Here is a 26,235-nt window from a genome sequence, read left to right on the forward strand (position 1 = left end):
TGCGGAAAGTTGTGATCACGTGCTGCAGCCGCTGACCGATGCGCACAGCCCTAGCTCCAGAGCCTCCGGGCCTGAGGAGCTGCTGCACCCTCGGAGGGGGCAGGGGACACGCAAGCACTCACTTGCACATACATGCTCTGATCCAAAGCCCGGGTTGGCACCGAGTCTTGAGAAAGTGGGACCGTGGGGCCGAGGGCGAACGAGTAGAATTGCGGAGTGCTGGTGTCGGTTCATCTACCCCAGAGCCTGCGCGGAGGGCGGGAGAGCAGGAGATGTGACCCTTGACCTTTGGCCAAGCCCACGCCTGGAAGAGAAGCTGGCAAGCTCTTGTTCGACAAGTTCAGGCTGCTGGGAGAGCTTAAATAAGAATTAATCTCTTAGCGATCGGGGATCACTGCTCGGTAGGCGTGCGCTCTCCCAGCGCGGCGCAGGGACTAGGGCCAGAGAGAGCACAGGAATCGCTGGAAGATGGACGGAAAGTGTGGGGGGCTAAAGTGGGGGAGGGAGCTCTCCAGAATCCCTCGTCCCTGAGAAGGGGGGCCTGCGAAGCCCGCTGGAGACAAGCTGCGCGAAGGAAAGCTCTACCCTCCAGCCGCTCCGGTGCAGAAATAATGGAGGCAAAATAGCTTCGACCTGCTCGGAATGGGCTTTAGTTTGGAAGTCGGCGGCACCCTGCTAGCGGCTGATGCCCAAGGACCGTATGAAGGCCGCAGTACCGCGGAGCCTCCATCAAACCCCATCCCAGGCCCCAAGTCTAGACATAGCGTTCTCGCCTATAACTTTTACGTAGATAGTTGCAAAATTAATAATTACTCACCTCGGGCCAGATCCAAGTTTTACCCAACAGAAGGGGCATGGGACCAAGAATGAACCAACTCACATGGCCATATCCGGGGCGCACAATCACACACAAACACACAGCCACCCAGTTCTTCCACGAATCTGTCCGGCGCTCTGGACAGAAGGGGAAAAGCGTTTTGAGAAAACTCCAGCTCCCTTCCCCTTCCCCCTTGCCATGAAATATAATAATTCATTTTTATTAGAAGATCAGCACCGACCTCACCATCACGCAAGCACAGAGCCACACTCCCATATTCACACTAACTCTTCAGCTTGGAGAGCGCCTGCATTTTCTTTGGGAGCCGCTTGGAGGTTCATTAATATCATTAGCATTTAACCCCCTCCCTCTTTCCATCCCCTCCCCGCACATGGCTGACGTCAGACCCCGCCAGGAGTTGGGGGAAAAGCTAAGTGGGCCAGGGACGCCCTATTCCCCTCCCCGCGGCTGCCTGTCAGAGCGCTTCTGGAGATATTACAGGGGACCCAGCCCGCAGCGACAGGCACAAAGTCACAGGGTAATGAACTTCGGGGACCCTTGGCCGCTGCGTGCTCGGCTGTCCCCGGAAACCAGGAGCTGGCCGCCTCTTCCCTCGGAAGGCTTCCCAGCAATCTAGTTTTCCCACTCCGAGCTCGGGTTTGGGCAGCGCCGAGCCCATCTGTCTGAGACTGCGGTTGTATGTTTTCCTTTTTTCCTTAAAAGAGCAGCGGTCTGTAGAGATCTGCCCACACTCTCATGACTAATGTAGAGGGAGAAATTGAAGACTGAGAGACAGGAATGGGGAAAGAGAGGGATTTTGCCCTTTTTGCTCCGTAGGAAGACCATTTTCGTGTCTTCATCTCTGTCATTCAATACCCCTCTCTTGCCTGTCCTCCCTTCTCCCTCGATCTGCCTGTCCGTTTCTCTATTTGTCTGTCCATGCCTATGTCCATACCAAGCAACATTCCCAGCAGCTGCGGTTTTGCAAGAGACGGGAAGAAACTTAAGGATGCTTAAATTTCCACTGTGGAACGAATTCTGAGCGCCAGGGAAGCAGCGCAGCCCGCAACCGACACCCACCTGTCCAGCCCCCGGAGCCTCGCAGGCTGGAGGGCGGCTGGAGAGCGGCGGCGCCCGGCGGCGAAGCGGGCGTTGCCGGCCGGGACTCGGGCAGCGCCCACCAACCGCTCCGCCCCGGGACCGCCAGCATGAGCAAGCCAGCCGGATCAACAAGTGGGTACCTATCGGGCCGCCGCGGGGCTCAAGGCGCGAAGGCTGTGGAGGGCGGGCAGGGTGGCAGGGGAGGTCCTGCCTCGAGCTCTTAAGCTCTGAGCCTGAGTCCCAGGGAGGGACTCCAGCGGTGTGCGCTTTGGCCCAGCTACTTGTAGACCGTGAGTCAGTCAGTGCGTTTTGTGGGAAGGGAAGAACAATTTCGTTGTCTCTGGATTGCTTGGTGCTCCCCTTTCCCTGGTATGGTGGGAAGGTTGCGACCCAGGCAGCCCACCAGTACCGCGAGTTGCCTTTACTTATTAGCCGCCAGGTGCGTGGAAGGAGGGGGGAGACGGGGGCGGGAACTAGGCCGAAGCCCCAGGCGGCAGCACAATAACACGCTCGCTCAAAACTCCGAGCTTCAGCGCGCAAAAGCAACTCTGCGCAAAGCGGATTTTGAATGGAATGCTTTGCACCCCGTTTCTAGCTATTTCAAATAATCCTGCAAACTGGGAAGCAGAAACAATTTAAAAGTCACATTTTCCTTAATCCTAAATCCGCGTAGGTCATAACTGGGGAATTTAAAGTATGGCGAACCGCTCTAGCAAAGAGAGGACAAAATCCCTAATCCCAAAGACTTTTCGAGCGGGAGCTCGGCAGAGGCAGCAGAGTGGGGCCTGTTCCCTTCACGCGCTCCTTTCCTCCCTTAAACTTGCTTGCTGGTGGCTCTCCCTCAGAACGCCAGGTCGCGGCTGATCTCTAACCGCCCTTAGACGGAGCGCAGGGCAGAGTGTGCGAGGGCATTTGCTTGCACCGTTCCTGCGGAACTCGAGAATGTGCAGGCCGCAATGCCGGGATCTCCGCTGGGCATTTCAGTTCCCGCCTTCCCGTGGTCCCGGGCTGCATTTTCCAGGGGCCAAGGCTGGGGGTGGCCGCAGCCGAAGTCCCCATATCCCAGAGTGCTCCCGCGGCCCTTGTTTTCACCTATAGCATTTTTGGCACTTGTGCTTTCCTTGAACACCCCCTCCCCTCACTCCCCTTCATTGTCCCAAGTCTTTGAAAGTTGGGAGAGTCCGAGATACTTCTGAGGACTGATAATGAAGTCCCACTGGAGTAGGATGCAATTCCTCCCCACCCTCCCAAGAAGTGGGTTGTGTTTTCACTTTATCCATTTGTTTTGGCTTTGGGCGCTGCCGTTTTAAAAATTAAAGTGAGCGTGAACAAAAGAGAAAATGAGAAATGTTTAGAACTAGGGCAGAGGGAGAAGAGGAAGAATCTTAGCCGCTGGTTAATCAGAGACGATCCTGGTGGAGGGCTGGCGTTTCCAGTTAGCCTCGGGCCTATCTGGTCCTTGCTGTTGGAATCTCTGGAAAGGGAGGCGGGCTAGCGTATTTTTTGTGGCCCATGTTCTTGCATGTGAGGGTCCTTCCCTGGAGGCGCAGAAAGAAATCTTTCCTGGTGCATTCTGAGCTTCCTCTGCAAAAACCGAAGCCTGCTGGCCTCGGCAGATCTCTGTGCTTGCTTGTCCTGTGAGAGGCCCTCACCTCCTTCCCTAGAAGTAAGGAGCCTCAGTCTCTTTCCCCTTCTTGGGTTGCAGAGTCACTGGGGTTGAGAGGCTTTGAAAAGTGAGGCCTAGGAGGCGAGGGAAGGGGCGGGCGCGAACCCGGTTCGCTGGGAGCCGCACCCGCATGCTGTTCATGTCTATGGACCCTTCGAACTTTTAGGGGAAAAGGCAGAGTGACACTAGGGAAACTCTGGAGATTTCCAGCTTCCCAAGAGCCTGAGTTGGGCTTCGTAAGCCTCAAGCCCCGGCGCGGATTGGGACGCCGCCACAGAGGTTTCTCAGTCCGGCAGGACAGCAGCACCTGCTCGCGGCGCCGAGGCATCTAGGCCTCCAGACCCGTGGCGGCAGCCGGGCCCAAGCCTGCGGCCCTCGCGCCCCGGGCAGCGAGGAGGTCGGCGCGCAGCGGGCGAGGTCAGCCCGAGCCAGGCCGAGAGGTCTGCAACCCCCGCCTCGCTTGGATTCGCACAGCTGGAGAGCAGAGCGATGTCACCCAGGAGCCCCGCCTGGGTGGTAACAAGACCCCGGCCAGTCACCCCTGCAGCCCAGACTAACTTCTTTCAACAGCCTCTGATGGTAATTACAGTAATCGAAGCTGCCATATATCTTTAGGCAATTATGACACACAAAAAGCCCCGAGGGGACCCCCTGGCGAGGGAAGTTAAGAACGGTTTTCCAGCCTCAGGAAACTCCCGCCGGCCTCACGTCGGAGCTCGCTCGACTTGCTAAATGAGAGGAGCTTTGCAACGGGGTCAACCAGCTTGTCTCGTGACCCCAAGTCACCTTAACGTGGCTGGGTGGCGGAGTCTGAGGCGCAGACCCGCTCTGCCCCGGAATTTTCTCGTCCTCCCTCCTGTGCCCGCCCCAGGCGGGTATGCCTGTCTCTAATCTGTCCCGGGAGCCGCCGTCGGGAGGTCTGCGCAGGGGCGAGACCAACCTGCTGCCCTGGCCGCCCCAGGCGGGGTCGGGGGGAAGGTCGAGGAGCCCCGTTCCCGGAGCCTGAGAAGGGTCACCCACCCGGCACTGGTACTCCCTCCACTCCATCGGGGTTCTCCAGATATCCTTGTCCCTGGCCTCCTGGCTGGATGGGAAGCATGAAAGAGAACCCCCACCACTGCTCCTTCCCAGCGCTCATCTTGGCATCATCAAAAGTGCCACCGAGAAGAGGAGGACATCCGGGGCGACAGGATGGTTGGACCCCAAACACAGACCCTGGCCCAGCCAGAGGGTGTGTGTTATGCAGAGGAGGATGGTTGCAAAATCTGGAAACCAAGTTTACTGCTTTCCAGAGTGAGGGCACCTGCTGGGCGGCCGTTGACTTCCCTTGGGCGCAGTGACAGGCCCGAGGGGTTGAGGGACAAAACCCAGTGGCTCCCCTAGCTCCCTCCAACCCCTCCCGCCCCCAGCACAACCTCTCCTCCCACCCTGGGGGAGAGGGGGCGGCGAGGCGGTGGTCGCCGCGCTGCGCGCCTCCCCCGCCGGCCTTTGTCGCCATCCGAATTCCCATGCTACTCTTTTTGACGGGTCACTGGTGGCTCTATAGGCAGGTGCTACGGCGGGGTTGTAATTGCCCAGGGCCGAGCCTGACGTTGCCGACCCCGACGTTGCCGACCCCCACCCCCGAACCCGGCCGCTAGCGTTCTCCCCGCCCCCACCCCCTGCAGCTACTTGGTGCCAGGGTCCCGAGTGCGCGCCCACCGGACGCCTCGGAATCTTACCAGCAAGTTTCCTCTTCAGAGGCCTCCGGCCCTGCCAGATCCGCGCTCTCGCCTCCCCTACTCCCCTGGCCCAGTCATCCTCACCCTTGCCTTTAACCATCCCAGTCTAATCGTGGTCCCCAACCTGAGAGGTCGGGGGAACTGCTGACGAGCTCTACGAGGCCAAGCCGCAGGCCGCCCAGGACAACACTGGAGGCCTTCGGCCTGGTGGCAAAAGGAAAAATTAAATATAAAGCAGTTAATGATTACTAGTATCGTTAACTATATCATTATTATCAAAGTATTAATTAACACTTTATTTAATACCTCCTTTGTGCGAGGAAGGATTTCTAAGTCTCTACAAACCGCTTCAGGCTTGTTGGACCCTTGAACCTTACAGAAAAATAGTTCCTTCCTTCCATTCTGAATTTTCGAATTCTCTCCTCTCCCTAACATTCCTCCAGGGTCCGCTGCCACCCCTAGGCTTGCGGGGATTCCAAGGAGACGTCTCTGAAGTCAGGCAACTGTCCCGGCCAGTGGAGGTGGGGGCAGTCTAGGGAAACCAGTCAGACATAACCTTTAAAAAATCAGCCTCCGAAGTCGGCAGGAAAAAACGGGAAGGAAGGGATCCACGCAGGCTCTAGAGTGAGGATGTAGGGCTTTTAAGAAGGAAGACTTTGGGGAGTGGAGGGAGGAGAGGCGCTGTCCCACTGTAACCTAACAGGGAATGGCCACACAACACTCTCCTGCTTGCCTACCTTGGGGCTAGCTACTTTGGGGAGAAAAAAAAAAATTTTTTTTCCTAAAAGAAATCATTTCTCAAAAGCGATCTACCGAGCATTTTTTTTTAATAGGTAAAGTGAAAGTTGGGCAATTACCACTACCCTTATTATCATTAATAATACTAGTATTAGCATTACAATAATAATCCTAATAATAACAGCCGCCCAGCAGCTCAGCGAAAACTCGATTGCCTTCCAGCTGCCATCCCTGGTTCCAGCCGTGTTTGTTTTTCTTCCCTTCCCTTTTACATTTCAAGTTTGTCTCCTCGCGCGCTCACTAACAACTTTCTCTGTTAAATGCAAGAGCAGAGGAGGGAGGCGGCCAAACTTTCGCGGAGCAGAAAGGCAGCGGCGAGCCTTGCTGCCGCCCCGGCCTTCTGTAATCTTTTATTCCAAAATGGGTCTCGGCGATTAGAAGAGACCCAAATACATGTAGCGGTGCATGAATAATGCTCATTGTAGGAAACTGACACTTGCTCAAGGAAAAAAAGTTTGGCTATAAAATCACTTCATTATTTGCTTTTACTGCAGCTTGGGTGCTAATCCCTTCAGAGGTCAGATTGCTTAGCATCTCTCTCTCCCTCTCTCCTTTCCTCCTTCTTCTCCGCCCTCCTCTCCCTCTCACCCTTTTCCCCCCTTCTCCGTCTTTCTTGCGATTTCAGGCCGTATTTTAGATATCCCCTGTAAAGTGTGCGGTGACCGAAGCTCGGGAAAACACTATGGGGTCTACGCCTGCGACGGCTGCTCGGGGTTTTTCAAACGAAGTATCCGAAGGAATAGGACGTATGTCTGCAAATCTGGAAATCAGGTACCTTAGCGGGTCTACACTGCCTGGCTCCCCTTTCCTGCCTCCCCCTCCTTTGTGCCCAGGCCTCCTCAGAGTGTCCCAGCTGCTGAGGGGAGACCAGGCCCTGACCCCTCCTTTCCTCTCTTCTTCCTGCCCCAATTCTCAGTGGCCCTTTCACTTGGGGGTAGGGAGGAGAGTTAAGGGAAGAGAGCTGAGTTTGAAGGAGGAAAGCTGAAATCCTAACCCCCGCCTTACCCTACCCCCCGCTTCTTTAAAATCCTCTGGCAGATTTTGACACTAGGTAAAGCCAGTGGCAATAAAGCCAGCCCAGGGGGATCTAAGGAACTTCAGAATCTAAACCACAGGTTCAGGGAGGTGAAAGGGCTATGTTATTTTGCCTGCCACCCCACCCCACCCCCATTCCTAGCCGCTCGTTGCCCTGACCCAGGGCCTGTCAGGGCAGATGTGAAAGGCACAGGCATCCCGGTCAAGGTTGAGGCCTGAAGTGAGTGTAGGCCAGATGGAACAGAGAGGATGTGCTGTATGAAGGATTGTGCCCTTTCAACTTCTGGGGAAGCAGGGCTATTTGGAAGTGGGCAGTGGGGCTTCAACACCCATGTGACTTTAGCTGGGCCTTGTCAGAAAAAGTCAAGTGAGCAAAAACAGAAAGCACTCAGGGAAGGAGTAACTGGGAGCCTCTCCAAGGTTCCATATCTCCTCTTTCTCTGCTTAAAGAGATGCCTAACTAATTGTGTTTTGGTCTTAAGCAGGCAGAAGTGTCTCAAAGAGACAGAGGAGTTGGGACATGCACTGAGTGTGAGCTAGAGCTTCCAGAAAGAGTCAGCAGACCCCTCCCACTGACTCAGTTTCCAGCTAAGTAATAGGTTTATTTCAACCTCAGAGATCCACCTTTTGGACCCCTACTTGGTCTTCTCCTTAGCCAGCCACACAAATCCTAAGTACAGAGTGACCACCTCCACTTCTAAGAAGATCCTGGAGAGTACAGTAGTCAGAAGTCATTCCTTGGTAACCAAAATGGTAAAACATTTTCACTAATTAATATATATATGATATATATATATATATATGCATGTATATATATACACACATATATTGTCTGTTTACCTTTTTCTGAAGCTATGTCTGCTCATACCAATTTATAATAGATTTGGATTATCAATAAGAACAAGAAGATGTTGCAGTTGGGTAACCTATTTTGAACTCTTTAGTTCAAAATAGGTTACCTGTTTAATTGGGTACAAGCTCTGTATCAGCTTCTAGCTTTACCATATGGACACATCACATTATACACACACAGGACTTATCCCACTAGCTCCACAGGAATATGAGAGTATTGTGGATCATCAGACTGGAGCAGACCTCTACTCAAATTATTTTTACTTCTATGCACAGAATTGGGGAATCAAAATCTCGGATGTTATGCTTGATATTTTCAAAGGGGTTGGCTATCAATTCAAACATGTTGATATCAATCCAAGTGCTTGTAAAGGAGTGATAATAGACTCATCAGGCATGGTAGTCCTCTTCTTGCATAGAGAATAAATGGACCAAGCTGAGGTGCGCATCTTTCTCTCAGACTTCAGATGTTTATATACGTTTGATCTGGTTCAAAGACACTCTTAAGAACTAATGAAGGTTTCTATTTTTGCATCAGTGTGTTTATCAGAATACTAGGAGGATTACATTTGAGGATAGACATATGATTTCTTTTAGTAAGTTATTTAAACTTCTTTACGTAGAGCTATTACACTGGCCGGCAAAGATGCCCTGAAGAACTCAATTAGGAAAGAAAAAATATTTCCTTTATCTCTTTTAGTCTAAGATTAGGTAAATAGCATTCCAATTTATTGTTAACAGTAATGAAGACATTCGGAAACTGAGCTTCTGCCCTATGTTTATTTTAAATAAATCGAAGTACTTTAAATCAGAGGGGTGTGATCTTATAAAATTGTATGTTCGAGTGTATTTTTTTTCCTAAGGGATATTTCAGAAAATATGCTTACTCCAAATTCAGAGTATATGAATTTTGAGGATATGAAGCAAAATGAATTTTTTATTATCTTTCTTCCCACTATAAATGTAATAGTAGCAAGTCATATAAACATCAGAGAGCACCAAACTTCTTATGTATTTCCTGTACATAAAATACATATGTGACATCTAAATACATAGATGTGACTCTTTATGTATCTATATACATGTTCCCTCAGTAGTAACACCTAACACTGAATTAATTCCATTAGAAATTTCCTCTGTAATTTTCCTCTTAATGGCCAATACTTTTCCAGAAAATCATATTAGATAAAACATTTTTTTCTCATGCCTCTCAGAAAAATATTTCTAAGGCAGCAATTACCTCTTTTTTTTTTTTTTAACTTATCATGCTGATATACTTAATCCATACTATCATTTTGTCAGACAGTCCATCACATTAACTTCCTGGTCATACTTACATGGTGGGCATTTCTAGAATTTGCCCAGGCCTTGGGCCCGACCCTTCTCGCCCTCACCTTTGTAGGCCTTGCCCTCCTAACCACTCTGGCTTCTTCCTCACCTTCCAGGAATGGCTGTGTTTCTATGAATCTGGGATGAGGCTAGCCTTGAGACAACTCTCAATATGCTGATCATAAGGATGTCTTCAAGTGCAAAGGCAAGAGAGGAAACAGGAGTATGAAGAATAGTAGTGGGAGATATTTGACAGATAAATGGGCTCACCCAGAAAGTGACAGAAAGGGGTAGACTCAAGACCTGAAAGCAGAATGCATAATTAGCAGGAGGCGTTTGTGGCAGGGATCCCGGGCAGGCAAGCCTGCTGGCTCTAGGGCTCTAAGGCCTCCTCTTTTGGGGCCAGGTCGCTGTCTTCGGTCCTGAAAACTTTCGCCATTGATCCACCAGCTCTGCGCCTGGCGGAAGTTCCCCTCGTGAGCCCTGCAAGGTGGAATCTGGCAAACCCTGAGCTCTGGCCCTTCACCTGCTTGAAGGACCTTCCTTCTTGCCTGCTTTCATAGGGTCAAGGGCTTGTCCTTTTGAAGTAGCCCTGGGAATCCCAGCCCTTTCTCTTCCTGGCCCTGTTTCTAGAATCCAGGTTTGCTGCTTGCACAGTTCTGTGGTGGGGTCGTACTCGCCTCCATGCCTTTTCCCCCACCTTGGCGCTGGCTTAGCGTCCCCATTCTAAAGGCCCTGGAGTTCTCTGACCCCCTGCACTCTGTTTCAGGGAGGCTGCCCAGTGGACAAGACACACAGAAACCAGTGCAGGGCATGTCGGCTGAAGAAGTGTTTGGAAGTCAACATGAACAAAGATGGTAATCTTTTTATTCTTAGTACATATTTTACTTAGTACATTCTCACTACATCTTTTTATTCTTCTAATGTTGGTTGAGTAGTAAGTATGTGTACAGAAGATAATGTCACTTCTATGAGTGCATGTAAATCATCTCCTGAGCACATATTTCCAGATGCTGGGAATTGGCCTCCGGTTTTAGTCATCTCCCCGCATGAGCCCCACTCTCACTCCATCAAACTCCCTAGGGCAAGGCCCATGCCCACATAGGACGCTTGTGCCTCACAGCCATCTGCATGAAGCCAGTGTTCCTGGGGCCTCACTCTGCTCAGGACACATGTGTGACATTTCCTGCCTCCCTTCCTAATTCCTCTTCTTACCTTTCCTTGCAGCCCTTTTGCAGCCAGACCTAAACCTGTTAGCTTCCCGCAGGGTCTTGCTTCTAGGTAATCTGGAGAGGATATCTTGGAGACTAGGAGATGGATTGAAGGAGGGAGGGCAGAGACATGAGAATCAGGATGGCCCTAGTGGTGATCTGGGCTTTTTTAGGGCCTTCTATCAGCTTTAAAGAAAAGGGCTGGAGGGGCGGGTGACACCAGTGAGTGCCTTGGACACCCAACCAGAAAGATCCTAAAGACGTGAAGCAAGAACTAGGTCCTCAGGATGCTTCTTGAGCTTAGATCCAGTCCAAGTGCGTGCCTGGAGGTGGCCTGGCGAGGGCGCCCCAGGCCGGACCCGGCGGAGGTGATGGGGGAGGAATGGGACCTCGGGAGAGGGTGCAGAGTGGTCTTTGCCGGCACGGATGCCCGCATAGGGTGGCATCCCCGTGAGGTACAGCGCGCAATGAGGAGAGTTCCTTCCTCCTCGGCGCAGAAAGCAGGAGGGGAGCGTCCAACCTGTTGAACTTGTGTATTGACAAGTTGTCAAGCTCGCCGAGCGGAAGATTGCCCTGAATTAATTTGTTTGTTTAAACTGTTGGTGGTAATTGTCACATCTCCCCTGCCTTCCTCCAGCACACTCTGGAGTCGGGCTTTTTCCCTCGTCCCATCCCCCAGCGGCCTCGGGCTCGGGTTCTTTTCTCCTGGGGCCTTCCGAGGCCAAACGGCATTTCCACGGGGACCTAGGGTGGAGGTGGGGGGAGTTAGTCGTCGGGCGGAGTGGGAAAAATCTGTGCAGAGACGTTGTGCCTGGCTGTGCAATGGTTCCTCTACCCCTGATTGTGGACAAGACCTAGCTCCTCCTGCCCAGAAGGTCTCTGATTTCTCTGCAGCCTCCTCTGGTTGGAGAGGAGCCCCGGACCGGCAAAGAACACTCCTAGTCCTGCCTGAGGTTCGGGCATTATCGTGATACTTTGGGCCGGGCTGCTCTTTTAGACTTCAGCTTCCTTATGCAAACAGTGTAAAGGTTAGATGGTCTCAGAGCGCCCCCCGCCCTCACATTCCCTCTCCCTTCCCTCTCTTCACCTGCCGCGTGCCCTTGCCTGCTCAGACGTACGTAGTAGCATTTGGCCCGGGAGCGCAGCAGCGTCCAAGTGCCGCTGAGTCCCTGATCTCCGGCGTTCGCCGGTCTGTCTGTCTCTGCAGCGGTGCAGCACGAGCGGGGGCCTCGAACGTCCACCATCCGCAAGCAGGTGGCTCTCTACTTCCGTGGACACAAGGAAGAGAATGGGGCGGCCGCGCACTTCCCCTCTGCCGCACTGCCGGCGCCGGCCTTCTTCACTGCAGTCACGCAGCTGGAGCCCCACGGTCTGGAGCTGGCCGCTGTGTCCGCCACCCCTGAGCGCCAGACCCTCGTGAGCCTGGCTCAGCCCACGCCCAAGGTCAGTGGCCTTGTTGGGTAGAGCCGGGAGAAGAAGGGGCGCGCCCATTCCTTCTTAGCTGGGATGGCTCAGGCAAAAGAGGGAGAGAGAGAGCGACCTCAGGGGTCTCAGTTTGGCCGACCTTTGTAGGAAGCTCTAGACCTCCCATTCTCCCGTTTTGAGTCAGGGGTGCCCAAACTTTAGTGTGCAGTAGTCACTCTCTGAGCTGACTACAAATGACTACAAATGTGGACTCCTAGGCCCATCCCCCTGTCAGCAAATTTGAGGCAAGGCCCAGGAACTTGCACCTTTAGAAAACACCTGTCTGAAATCAGAGGGCAGCGTAGGTGTTTCTGGAGGCCAGAAAAGCAGACAGTTTTTAGAAGAAAGAAACTGCCTATAGCTGGCAGAAGAGCCCCCTGAATTGTAAATTGCAGAGATCTAATCTCTTGGGCAAAGCTCTGAGTCCCTAATGCAAGAGAGAAGGTGAAGCTCGCCACGTTACAACAGTTTGAGGAACCTGGCTTCATTTCCCACTCCCTATACTCTTTTTTTTTTTTTTTCTTTTTCTTTTTCTTTTAAGGGCCGCATCCTCAGCATATGGAAGTTCCCAGGTTAGGAGCTGAATCGGAGCTGCACCCACTGGCCTATGCCACAGCCACAGCAACAGCAATGCCAGATTGAACCCGAGTCTGTGACTTACACTGCAGCTCATAGCAGTGCTGGATCCCCAAACCAATGAGCAGGGCCAGGATCAAACTCACATCCTCATGGATACTAGTCACGTTCGTTACCACTGAGTCACAACAGGAACTCCCCTATACTCTCTTTTGAGCCACATAAATATACACGAGGATGGAGCCTCTACTAGTAGGACCACAGCCAAAACCACCTCAAAAGTGTGCCACTTAGGGACTACCTTTCAGCATTCCAGCTAGTACCTTCCCAAAGCCCCTACTCCAGGCCAAGAAGGGCTCCAGCTCTCCTGCAGAGGATGACCAGCTGCAGCCCCATACTGCAGGGAAGCCAAACACCTGGGCACATGTGCAGGAACAATATTTAATATTGCTTTCTTACCCTTGATGTGTATAATAAGCTTGGGAAAGTAGTGTTATGAATATGTTGTCAGTTATGAATGGGAATGCTCTGTGAATGATTAAGATGTCTAATTGAAATATTTCCATAATATACTAATCCTTTCTAAAAATACTCATATGCATATTTGTGTTTGGGATGCCTATTAATTTATACTTTTTTCACATCTATTTTTATTTACTCAAAATGCAAACAGCTCTTGCCTAAATTGGGAGACAGGCTAGCACTTGGCTTAGCCCGAAGAAAATTTGCTGCAGAGGGTAGAAAAGCCAGATGCCCTTCTGGAAGGAACAGGCCCCCAAAGAATGGAAATTGGCCTCTCCCAACAATTACTGTTTCTCAAACTCTGTAGATGTGGATGTTTGGTTTTTATCCCCCTGTGACAACTGCCTGCCTAAGCAGAACATCCACATTCCTATTTTCTTCCCTTAAAAATTAGAAAAATATTTAATTGGCTCTTCTTTCCTTACTCCCTCGTATTTCTCTTTCTTCCTCACCCAGTACCCTCATGAAGTGAATGGGACCCCAATGTATCTCTATGAAGTAGCCACAGAGTCAGTGTGTGAATCAGCTGCCAGGCTTCTATTTATGAGCATCAAGTGGGCTAAGAGTGTGCCAGCTTTCTCCACGCTATCTTTGCAAGACCAGGTATGACCAAGAGGGCACTGAGCTCTTGGAGGTAGGAGGTTGGGAAAGAAACAATACTACTCAACTTATGAAACTAGAGGTTACCTGGATAAATCACCAAGGCCAGGCCATCCATTCTTAACAGCAATGAGGAAATGATTTTTCTTAGCTTCTTGCTATGGGTTCAAAATATTTAACTATAGAATCCTTATTAAGAAATGTAATTATATTATGTCAGCAAAGTTGGATATGATCTACAAAAACAAATACACAAAAAGATCCTTATCTTTTTTTTATTTTAGTTGAAATGTCAAATTTAATCAAACATTTTTAAAAATCTAATGATTTCTAAAATTGTTAATAAAACAATGTTTTCTTATGAACACTGGAACTGAGAGAAACAGAAGGTGATGAGAGCATTCCCCTGTAAGATGTTATGAATTAGTCTCATTATTTTATATTCACAGCTTTATATTTTCCATTGTGATGCTTGGTTTTGGCCACTGATTTACCAGCATACAGAATTAAAGGGTGCATTGCACACCTCCCTTGATTCATTAAGTGCTTTGAGAGATTTTGTAAACAAGTAGGCCTGACACATAATCCTGTGGTTGTAAATGACATTAAGAGGGAGGAAAAAACTATGTGCCTTTAAAATTGCATCATATCAAAACTCAGAAATTTTGTTGTTAGGAATGTCAGAAGTGGCCTGTGCCAGAATTTTTCTACCCTTAAGGGAAAGAAAGAAAATGAAGTATTCACAACCATTGGCTATTACCAGTGCATTCGTGGAAATTAATGACAAATTTCCCAAAAGGCTAATAAGTAGTTCTAAAAGCAAAGGATTTGTTTCTTTAATTCATTTTATACCTAATTAAAGCATAATAGTGCCCCTTAATATGAAGTACGTTTCCTACAGAGAGACCTGGCAATGTGCTCAAAACATTTAATCTCCTAGCATGGATGTTCTTTTTTTCATGGCCTGGACTTTCAGACATGGTCAGAATTAGACATTGTTTACCTTGCATTTTTAAAGTATTATTTTCTGTACTTAATACAATGAAACTAAAAATAAAACATTTTGAAAATTAAACCTTTTGGTCTGATTGTGATTTTGGTTACAAGCCTTCACAATTCAGTCCTCTCAAAAGAAAATCCTATCACAAAAATCATCCAGAATTGACTGGTTTTTTGAGAGATTTTTCAAAAACAGATTTTTCAGGATGGTTAATTTCTATCTTTGACTAGTTTTACTGGTTGCCCTGGGCCATTTGCTCTGTGTGTGTGTATGTGTGTAAGTTGGCTATTTTTTCTCAAAACTAGTATTTGTAGACTCTGTAATCCAAACAAAATTTACTTACTGTCTGCCACTTAGCCCTTCAGTGGAAACCCTTCAGTAACAAGCAAACTGCAGTGAAGTAGAATCCAGTATATTAATTCGGAAAAGGAGCCAGATTTTCATTTTACATATTCAGTAGCACATTTTAATAGAATGAAAATGACAAGCACCTTGATGCTGTCCACTTATGAGTCTCAAAAATCAGGCAGTAAGATGAGGTAAACTCAGTAAAACCCGAGTAACATAATTACACCCTGATTTCCCTGCATGTCTCTTGGGAATTAGTGATCTCTTTCTTTCTCTCCCAGCCCAGCCCCCTCAACCTTCCAGGAAGATAGGGGCCCAGATCTGCATGCTTAGCCTGGAAGCCTCAACCCTGATAATATCAACATTTTCTATGAGGGAAATCCACCTGCTGAGCTGTTGGTAGCATTTCATAAGAGCCTAGGTCTCCCTGGAAGTTTCTAGGTGGTCAGGAACAAATGGATGCAAGGACAACAAGGGTAAACCTTCTTCCAAGGGAAGCAAAATTTGGGGAATTAGAGTGACTCTCAAATGTGTGTGCTTAAGTATAGGCACCTTTTCAAAAAGGAAAATACGGGGAAATAAGGGGAAGCTAGAATATTCAGAGGAAAAACTAACAAGACAGGCATTTAAAACACTTTTTAAAATAATGGAAATTTACATATTGAAATTGTTTATAAATTTATAAATTACACACTATATTATATTATACATCTATTGTATGACAGCTGATGCTTTTGGAAGATGCTTGGAGAGAACTGTTTGTTCTAGGAATAGCACAATGGGCCATTCCGGTTGATGCTAACACCCTACTGGCTGTATCTGGTAAGAATTGCACAATTTAATGACTTTGTTGTAGAAATTACCATAAAAATACATTACTGAAAAAAGAACAACATGTAAAGAATAACAAATTCCTGCTGAACAATAGAGTATACCTGTCATTTATAAATCTATATTTAAATGCAAATAATGTTGTTTTGTTGTATTCATGACTGCTTGCATTGTTATTTAAATGCAAATTACTGTGTTTGTTATCATCCAAGAGAAGATTTTATATTAACTTTCATACAATATAGCCAGTTTACATGGAATCAGATATCTTAGAGTGACAATTGAATAGATATTGATATGCAGAATTTTGTCAAAAATCAATATTAAATCATGAAAATCCCTTCATGTTGAGCATTTATTCCATATTTTTATTCTAGGCATGAATGGTGACAACACAGATTCCCAGAAGCTGAACAAGATCATATCTGAAATACAGGCTTTACAAGAGGTGGTGGCTCGGTTTAGACAGCTCCGGTTAGACGCTACTGAATTTGCCTGTCTAAAATGCATCGTCACTTTCAAAGCTGGTAAGCAGACACAAACTGCTGTTTCTTCTTCCCCTGTTTTGCCACCTAATTCAGCCACCTCCAAGTCCAGACTGACCCCTGGCAAAAAGAGGTGATGGTTTTCAAGAAAGCTGATACTCTTAGTCTGGCTTCTCCATTTCCAATAGCCACGGGGACCTGCACATTCTCCTGCTGGCCATCCACTTCCAGAGAGTGCTTTCCCCATCTGCATTTCCTGTGTGCTGCCTATCATAGTTTCCTGGTCTTCATTTCTAGTTCCTACACACAGTGGTTCTGAACTGAGAAGTTTCCGGAATGCTGCCGCCATCGCAGCCCTTCAAGATGAGGCTCAGCTAACTCTCAACAGCTACATCCACACCAGGTGACCCTTGTTTGCCTTGAACATGTACTTAAGAAAATTGCTTCCGCTGTGAATGCATGAGCAGGCAGTAAAAAGCCAGTTCAAGCATTGTGACTGATGATCCTGTTGCCAGCCAGTTAATTTAGTTAGAATCTATGTCCTCACCTATTTCGAAGGGTTGGTAAGAGGAGTAAATAAAATTAGATTATCACAGTGAAAGCACTGACAGACCCCTTCCAGCTGTCCTGGATGAACAAGTTGATCCATCAAAATAGCTGTACACATTTAGGTGAATGGACTCAGATATGAAAAAGGTGAAAAATGAGGGCTAAAGTGGTATGTTAGTTGATATATTAGAGTGATCACATGATCCTTTGGTAAGGGCAAGTAGCTTTCTTTAATGCCAATCCCAAGTAGAAGGATCAGAGAATTTTCTAAAGAGGTCGTCTTTAACCCCATCATGACTGCTGTCTGGCTTTGGTGATTGGTATCTGTTGAACCATTTTGAATCATAGCATCCACCAGGTTACTTCTGGCCAAGCAAGGCCCACTGGCAGGAGCTGTTCTTGGCTATTTGTAGAAACTCTCAGTCACTGGGTTCTAGCAGTGCTCCTCCTGGCCCACCAAATGGGCAAATCCACCATAAGGTAGACTTTCTGATTCCATTTTCAAATGAAAAAGGCAAGCATTTAAAGAACAGTAGAGGAGTTCCTTTTGTGGTGCAGAGGAAATGAATCCGACTAGGAACCATGAGGTTTCAGGTTCAATCCCTGGCCTTGCTCAGTGGGTTAAGGATCTGGCATTGCTGTGAGCTGTGGTGTATGTTGCAGACACGGCTTGGATCTGGCGTTGCTGTGGCTGTGGCACAGGCTGGCAGCTGTAGCTCTGATTCAACCCCTAGCCTGGGAACCTCCATATGCTGGGGGTACATTCCTGAAAAGCAAAAAAATTAAAAAAAAATTTTAATAAAAAATAAAGAGCAGTAGAACCTTACTAGCCTCTTAAGTTAGGGCTGTTGTAGATATGAGATTAGAAGAGAGTTGCTGTTCTTGTTTATCCTCTAGATTGATCAGATTGATCTTGAAGGGAAACCTGTCTCAATCATCTCAATATTACCCATAGACACTGTGGTGGGAGTAACTGAATCAAGTGAGCAGAGGAGGTTAATGTTTCCCTTACTGAAGGGACCAGAGAAACCCCAAGTCAGTGTATTCATTTGGGATGATACAACTTCTGCAAGGTTCTCCTTATTTCTTTTATAAATCCTCTTTTGAATACTAATGAGTAAAAGTGTTCCCAGTTCCAGAGTTACTGAAGGTAGCTTTTGGAACTCCTATTCCTGAGAGCTTTAGGGTTCACAGCAGATCTTCAACGGCCAACAGCAACCAATATCTACGGAGTGCTTCTGTGTTCCTTACAACCCAGCTTGTTATGATTTTCCGTGAAAGGAGGGGGGATATATAAACAAACAAATTTGTAAAATGAGAGGTTAAAAATAATAGCAACAACAAAAAGCTGTTCCCTATCCATGGAAGATCACTCAAATTGTGTTAAGTGATAGTGCATATATATATATATATCTTTCTCCAAATTAAAGTTCTGTGGTTTTTAAATTTAAAACCCACATTAAATTTCAGGACGTATATAGTAAGCACTTAAGATGTGTTCAGAGTTATAAAATGGAGCAGTACCTAATTTTGGCACCTTTTTCCCCATTAAAAACTAACTTGTGTATTATAACTGATCTCTGATATTTAGAATCCTTATGGTATAGAGAACATTACACCAGGAGAATGTGATTATAGGTATTGATTCAATCCAGCTTTTGCTGAGTACTTGCTTTGTGCACAGCTCCTGGTGAGCACTGTGGGACACAGAAAGGACAAGATACTGCCCATTACCGCTGCAGGACAGAGGCAGAAGTGTTACTCCAACTCAGACCAGGGAAGGGAAAAAGCAAAGTGGGGAGTGAAAGAGATGAATTCTAGTTGGCGGGGGTGAGAACAAAATCTGGAAAGCCTGATGGATGGAGAAGACGTGAGCTGGTCCTTGAATGGTAGGATTCTGGCAGCAGAGAAGGAGGCCAGTGGGAGCCAGAAGAGGTGCTGGCAGAGGTACCATGGGAGGTGCCAGAGAGAGGAGTAAGGAGAGTCTGAGAGAGTCTGGCATTCAGGGAGCTGCTTCTGGGGCAACCTAAGAGAATTAAACCCCAAATTATCAGAAGTCTGTTTTAGAAAAATGACAAGAATACTACTTCTCCTTCACCCTCAAAACAAGGAAATTATTCATGAAAGGAACATACCTGCTTTGGCATGAACTTTTCGTTTTGTGATATCAGCTACAGCTGTAATTTAATGTTAATATCTAGAGTCATACATGTGACAAAACTGACTATGCCTTACCTCTTAGTTCCTTCAAATCAGTGAACATTCTCCTCTAGCACTTTTCTGTCTAGAAATAAAAAACCTGAAATTGAGGAGTTCCCGTCGTGGCTCAGTGGTTAACGAATCTGACTAGGAACCATGAAGTTGCGGGTTTGATCCCTGGCCTTGCTCAGTGGGTTAAGGATCTGGCGTTGCCATGAGCTGTGGTATAGGTCGCAGACAAGGCTCGGATCCTGCGTTGCTGTGGCTCTGGCACAGGCCAGCAGCTACAGCTCTGATTTGACCCCTAGCCTGGGAACCTCCATGTGCCGTGGAGCGGCTCAAGAAATGGCAAAAATACAAAAAACAAAAAACAAACAAAAAACCAAATTGAAATGAAAAGTTAACATTGCAAACTGAGCTAATTGTGCATTAATTTTTAAAACTGCAAACTGAGTTAGTTGTTACAGCCCTGTAAGTGATTTCTCTAATTATCTAGGACATAAGGAGGGGGCTAGAAACTGGCATTTCACGTAAAATATATATAACTATGTAACAACTGTGTGTAACTATATGTAATAATAAACTCTTCTGTTATATAGAATAAATTCTATAACTGAAGATCAAAAACACAAATCTGTGACAGACCCAGAACACTTACACCTGAAGAGAAAACTTACAGTTATGTATGCTGGTGGATGACAGGGGCATAAATATTCTACAAAATAATTTTGAGCAGTCAGAGAGCCTCTCTCTCTGCCTCTCTGTCTTTCTCTCTGACTCTCTCTCTCACACACATACACATACACTCATGGTTATTGTTTCTGGGTAGGATAGTGTTCCACATATAATAAACACTTAATTTGTGTTGACTGACTATCCAACCTCTTCCTGACTAGAGAGTAAAAGAAGTGAGTGAGTAGGTGAGTGGATAATCTACTCACAGAAAATCAAGAGTTAATTATCTAGGGATTCTGATTCTGCAAAATCCATCCTTTTGAAAGTAATTATTTCCCACAGTGTTTTCTCAGGCTGTGGGAAACTTCAGCATTTTGGGTGAATGCTGCAGACACAGTGGGGTCTTATCTAGATGGCCACTGCTTCCCACCCACTGGGGCTTCTCTCTGCCTGCGTGGAAGGGAAACAGAACTGTTGAAAAGAGTAAACAGCCAAGGTGAAGAGGAGATGTGGGTCTTGGGATTACTTTCCAGGAAACATAGGAGATGTTTTCAGCAAGGAGAGCAATGGTGTGATTTGTGTATTTTTTAAGACGTAGAGAAACTCCACCATGTATATCCTGCAATATTAAATGTTGTCTGGTCATCCCTGTCTGAGGGTGGTCATGAGGCTTGGCAGTGAAAGAGCCCAATGAGGTCCTCAGAGGCCCAGAATGAATTATTAGCCTAGTATCAGGCCGAAAAGAGGGACTCTTTTGTGCCCAAAGCTAAGAGATAAACATGACAACTGCTCCCCTGGACTCTACTTGTAGGGTGGGGTTAAACTCAGTGTCAAGCTACCTAACTTCCCTGTAGGGATTTTGATATCTGTCAGTTTCTAGCACCTGTGGCCATGGGTTGAACCTGGCTGAGTCACAGGTAAGTGTCCCCAAAGCTCACTCTTTGGGGTAGTTTTTGTCATTGGAGGGAGCCCTCCTGGTGATTATATTGATACCTGATTCCGTTATATTGATTGAGGAAGCATCGGGGTTGCAATCAGGAGGTGGCTTATAGGCATCTAAAGGCAGCAGAAAATTGAACTTGCACATTTGAGCACAGATATATGTTGGACATCATGAGAGGAAATTGTTCAGCAATTTCTCACATCTTTAATTATATGCCAATTTCATTGACGTGAAAGTTGGGTTGGCACAGCCACCCAACAGAACTTAGTCTTTAATTTGCAGTGTAATAAGGATGGAATTATTCCTGAGAGTGACTAAGTATAGTGCCTGAATAATAATTTGAAGAATTGCTTAGAAAAGGAATCCATTTTATTTGAGGGAAATAGCCTGCTGAAGGAGACTTGAGAATCAGAATGTGAATGTTGTCGCTAGTTTTATCATCAGTACCATTGGCTGGTTTCTACGCTGGGAACCTCAAGTTCATTATTTGACCTGATCTTAGTACCGTGTTTCTTAAAATTATTTTTTCTCCAATCAAAATGCAACCCCTTTACTAACATAGAGACCATCACCATGTGCTCTGTCTGCATCATTATGTCTCCTTGCCTCGATTATTCCTGGGTTAAACAGGGATAGTCGTGCCTGGCTAGGATTCTGTTGCAGGGATAACATGTTATTAAAGAGGCCCAATCAGGAAATGATGCTGAAGATGGTGTGTGTTCAAGGATGAGATATTAAGCCTGTTAGTAATGGATCTTACCTTGCTTTCATGGCTTCTCCCATTCCAGATACCCCACTCAACCCTGTCGCTTTGGAAAACTCCTGTTACTTTTGCCAGCTTTACGTTCTATTAGTCCATCAACCATAGAGGAAGTGTTTTTCAAAAAAACCATCGGCAACGTCCCAATTACAAGACTGCTTTCAGATATGTACAAATCCAGTGATATCTAAGCTCTTCAAGTCCCTACTTTTCAGGATGGGGCAGTAACTGATGAACTTCTACCCATGGAGAATAAGCCTCAACTAACAAACCCTTCAGGGAGCATAAACCTGGGAATGCGTAGCCTTCAGGAGAAAATGTCAAGTGACACAAAACAATTCCAGTAGCTTTGACCTGCCTCCTCACCCAGGGTAGTGCAGCCTGGAAGGAAAGGGGACGTAAGCGGACCGCCTGAGCAGAGGACTCACTGCTGCCATGCCCTGGGAGGGGGCCGAATTTGGGGTTGCCACAGGCCTTGCCATTCTGCCTCTGACCTGGAAGATCAGGCTGAATTATCAAGAGCTGAAATACAAATAGAACTTTCTTTTCCCTTTTACCATATAAAGTTGGGTAACCAAATATAGCTCTGTGTATAACATCATACAACAACCTTCAGAACTATCTTATGTTGGGGAATTTATTTTTAAAATAATGGTTAGGTTTTAAATCAAAAATTTTATCAAAAGTTTCCCATCTATTGTACTACATCATAAAGTGGCCTTCAAACTGAGTTAATAAGTGAAAGGTAGCTTATGCTATGAGAGTTGCTTTTTCTCTTTTTCCTTTCTCTTTCTTTCCTCCCTCCTCCTCCTTCTTTTTAATACCATAGGCCAGGCAACCTTGTCAAAGGAATTGGCGGACGAAATGAGATTTTCACCAGGACCTCAGGTTGGATAACATCTCAAAAATAGAAGAGCTTTACTAAAAGAACAGAAGTCAAGGGAGGACGAATAAAAACAGCAAAACCAAATAAAGTGGAGGTGAATAGTCGAGTGAGGCAGACTGCTGTCCCATTAACATAGTGCTGAAACCAAAGGCGTTGGGGGTCTAAACTCAAGTTTCAGCAAATCACACCAGACATGAGGCCAGAGGGGACTTAAAGGAGATGAACGCTAAAGGCTTCTTGATCCATTGCTAACAGCCTGAGGCTCTTCAATGCCTTTCAGAAAACCGGTTTCTAGTAAAGCTTTGAATGCCTACACGTGCACGTGCGTAAATGCATGTGTACACACACGCACACACACGTATACACACACTTCGTCCTACACTATAAGCTGCTCCTTTGGTATGAATCTCTACTTATGGAAATGTAGAAACAAACATTTTAAAATAGCTGCTGTACTTTTCACATTTTGATCTATTAGGTACTAGCACTGAGAAAAATGTTCAGCACTTGGACTATCATAGGATGAGTAAAATTTTCCTTGTACAAAGTGAATTAACTGATTTGTGAAGTTAAAAGGATGTACTCATTGTATTTACAAAGAATAAAAAAATATATTGAATTTAAATGAACTCTGCCTGATTTCTTAGCCTCCCTCCCTGGCTGGGTTCTCCTTCACCAGATACAAGGTGGAGGCAGCAGCTGGTATAAAAACCGAAGCTCAGAGCACTGCAGCCTGAAGAACTGAACCACAAAGGCAATTTCCTTTTTACAGTGAATCCCATTTGTTAAATGATGAATAAAGAAATAAAACATAAGATTCCATTCTCTGCTGCTCTCAAATGTAATTGCATCTGTTAGAAAAATTGCTGTGTGAGGAAGAAAAAGGCCGATTAACAGTCTTCATTCACTCACTCTTCTGTTTCTAACTCTCCTGCCAACATTTCAGGCCTGACCAGGAACTTGAAATTATTTAATGATCAAAAAGATAAAGTGTGAAGAACTGTATTGGTGAGTAAGATGAAGGAGCAGTAGAAAGTGTATTGAGATATTCCCAGCAAATCTCAGGCCCCTGGTCCCACAGCCAGAGGCCAGTGGTGGAAATTAGAGGAGCACAAGACCATGGGCACTGTGGGCTTCTCCTGTGCAAGCAGCTCCAGTAAGCATCTGGAGCAGAGGCACTAGCAACTCTTGACTAAATTGACCTTGTAGATAGCATGTGTGAAAGTTCAGTCAACCGCTCCAGATCTACTGATTCCACTGAGAAGTTGGTCTTAAAGGAAAGCAAGGCACTCAAAAATGTGTAAAAGAATATTCCTTGCAACACTGTTCATATTTAACAACTAAAATGTCCACCAGCAAAGAATAAATACATTGAGATAAATACAGACAGCATTACAGTAGTTAAAGTGAATGGACTAGAACTGATGTGTGAACATGGATAAATCTGGAATGCAGTGTTGGGGTGGTGGGAAGTGAATCCCAGAAGATATATACAGCTTGATATTTATATGAAGTTTTGCAGCCTGCAGAATACCTGATCATGTTTATAGATATACAAATGTATAGCATATATTTAAAACAGGTGTGAGTAACATAAACACTAACTGTGCGGTGTCATTACCTGGGAATGGATGGAATTGATGAAGGATACCAAGAGGATCCTCCTTCAGATGTTTCCGAAATGGTATATTTTGTAAAATAAAAGAGAATTGGAAGCAAATATAAGATCAATGACAAGATTTGGTAAAGATGGGAAATGGATACTAGCCTGTTCACCCATTTATTAGTCAAGTTTTACTTCAATAATGCTGAGGTATAACCCCAAAGACTTCCAACAACAAATTCGAATTTCTTGCTCACAGGACTGCTCATCCCCAGAAGCTCATCTGGGCTGGGCTCCTGGCTGCAGTTTGGGTTCAAGTGGGCTCCCACGCTTCCTCATTCTGGACTAGCACCTTCCCTAAAGCAACTTCTTTCAGTGGCAGAGTGCAGGAGTGCAAGGGGCTGAGCCGAACCATGCAAACATATTTAAAGTTGCTGCTCTGTTGCCGCATGTGTTGCTTTCCATGAGCCAAAGCCAGACATATGGCCAAACCCAACCTCACGGAGGCAAAGATTATACCCCTCTCATGGAGGAGGAGGAGGAGGGAGGATCACTGACCTATAATAAAAGCTATAGCTATCACAGTCATAATTTACTTTAATCTATTTTAAACAGTTTTGATAAAGTTGAAGTAAATTTCCTGTGACATGCCACAGAATACTGATTCCCACTGGAGTGCTTTTGTTTGGGGCATCTCTGCCATTACAAAGAAGAATCAAACCTGGCTTTCATAAATCAACTATAGTTTAAAAAAACAAACAAAACAAACAAAAAATTCTCTTGACTTTCAGCATTTGAAAAAGCCCAGAATTAAAAACCAAATAGCAGTCTCTTCTGGGATTTGGGGATTTCTGCTGTAGGCAGTCTGGATACTTTGTTTCACCGCCTGCTTGGATTTTAAGGCAGGCCATTCTCTATAGCTGGTGTTGTGGGAAAGTGCCATGGTAGCCTTTGAATATACAAATTCCAGATATGCAACTTCAGTATATGCAATTTGAATATACAAACAAACAAGAGAAGATGAACCCAGTCAAAAACCAGTCTTCAGTGCTTCTCCTTTGACAATTTTTTTTTTTTATCTGGGAGATACTTTCCAAAAGTAGTATTTATGTACTATGACAATTAGGTACGGAGTCTCACATTTGTGTTCAAATTGCCTTTAGTTGTTCACTGATGCTAGAGAAGAGAAAGAACAGAGGATAAATTTAGAAACTGAATGAGATTCCCAAATTATTTCACTTACAGTTCAAGGTTTCGGTCCAATTTAGGAGCCCAAGAGCTGAACGCATTGGCCAGAGATTTGCACTGTGGTTGCTGTCCTTAATTATTTAGGTAAAAATGGAAAACACTCTGTGGTGATCATGTTGTAATACATAGAAATATCAAATCACTATGTTGTGCACCCAGAACTAACACAGTGTTATAGATCAATTATACCTCAATTTAAAGAAAAAAGAGAAAGGGGAGTTCCCGTTGTGGCTCAATGGGCTAAGAACCCAGCTAGTATCCATGAGGATAGGGGTTCGATCCTGGCCTCACTCAGTGGGTTAAGGAGCTGTTGTGTAGGTCTTAGAGGTGGCTTGGATCTGGCATTTTTGTGGCTGGCTGTGGTGTAGGCTGGCAGCTGTAGCTCTGATTTAACCCCTAGTCTAGGAACTTCCATATGCTGCAGATGTGGCCATAAAAAGACATAATAAAAAAAAGAAAAGACATATAATCACATAATAGGTTCTGCAGTGAACAACATTTATATTGCTGTAGTAATGCAAACATTAACTATTGGTACACCCAAAAGTATGGTGAATTTCTGAGGAGAGGATAAGAAAGAAGAGGTGGAGGTACTAAATCTTTATCTCATAATATTTATAAATTTAAAATTGCTTTTTTGTTTTTATTGTATCTGTATGAGATGATAGATATTAACTAAACCCACTGTGGTAGTTATTTCACAATGTATGTAGATCAAACCATCACGCTGTGCAGCTTAAACTTATACAGTGACGTATGTTAATTATTTCTCAATAAAACTGGGGGGAAATCAAACAAGGTAGACAAAGAGAAAAAAAGGAAACCCTCTACTTTCCTGCAAGTTTTGTGTGTGTGTGTGTGTGTGTGTGTGTGTGTGTGTCTCCTGGTGATGCATATGGCTCTACCTCATTCGTTTTACCATCTGCCTAGTATTCCAATATATGGATAGACTACAGTTTACCCAATGATTTCTTTATTGGTAGACTTGGGTTGCTTGCAGTTTTTCACCGTAATAA

General features: G+C 46.0%; 1 protein-coding gene across 6 annotated transcripts in view; it reads left to right on the forward strand.

Moving 5' to 3' along the window:
* Window positions 1–22,993, forward strand: part of NR2E1 (nuclear receptor subfamily 2 group E member 1) — a 111,556-nt gene extending 88,563 nt beyond the window's left edge. For 2 of the 6 annotated variants that reach the window (XM_084962570.1, XM_084962564.1), the window contains 9 exons: window positions 1,777–2,050; window positions 6,729–6,874; window positions 10,089–10,176; window positions 11,738–11,973; window positions 13,549–13,695; window positions 15,766–15,862; window positions 16,249–16,398; window positions 16,654–16,759; window positions 21,511–22,993. In XM_084962570.1, coding sequence (XP_084818696.1) covers window positions 2,026–2,050; window positions 6,729–6,874; window positions 10,089–10,176; window positions 11,738–11,973; window positions 13,549–13,695; window positions 15,766–15,862; window positions 16,249–16,398; window positions 16,654–16,759; window positions 21,511–21,673 — 1,158 coding nt within the window. In that variant the 5' untranslated portion in view covers window positions 1,777–2,025 and the 3' untranslated portion in view covers window positions 21,674–22,993. Of the gene's footprint in view, window positions 1–1,338; window positions 2,051–3,750; window positions 4,164–6,728; window positions 6,875–10,088; window positions 10,177–11,737; window positions 11,974–13,548; window positions 13,696–15,765; window positions 15,863–16,248; window positions 16,399–16,653; window positions 16,760–21,510 lie in introns of those variants that run through there. The other 4 variants (XM_003353279.5, XM_084962583.1, XM_084962576.1 and 1 more) reach the window with 4 other exon arrangements.
* The last annotated feature ends 3,242 nt before the right edge of the window (window positions 22,994–26,235 follow it).

Source organism: Sus scrofa, chromosome 1 (assembly GCF_054392235.1).
Source record: "Sus scrofa isolate SSC_HxYL_T2T_F1_AM1 chromosome 1, Sscrofa_HxYL_maternal_Yorkshire_Landrace_v2.0, whole genome shotgun sequence".
In the NCBI taxonomy this organism is placed as follows: Eukaryota; Metazoa; Chordata; class Mammalia; order Artiodactyla; family Suidae; genus Sus; species Sus scrofa.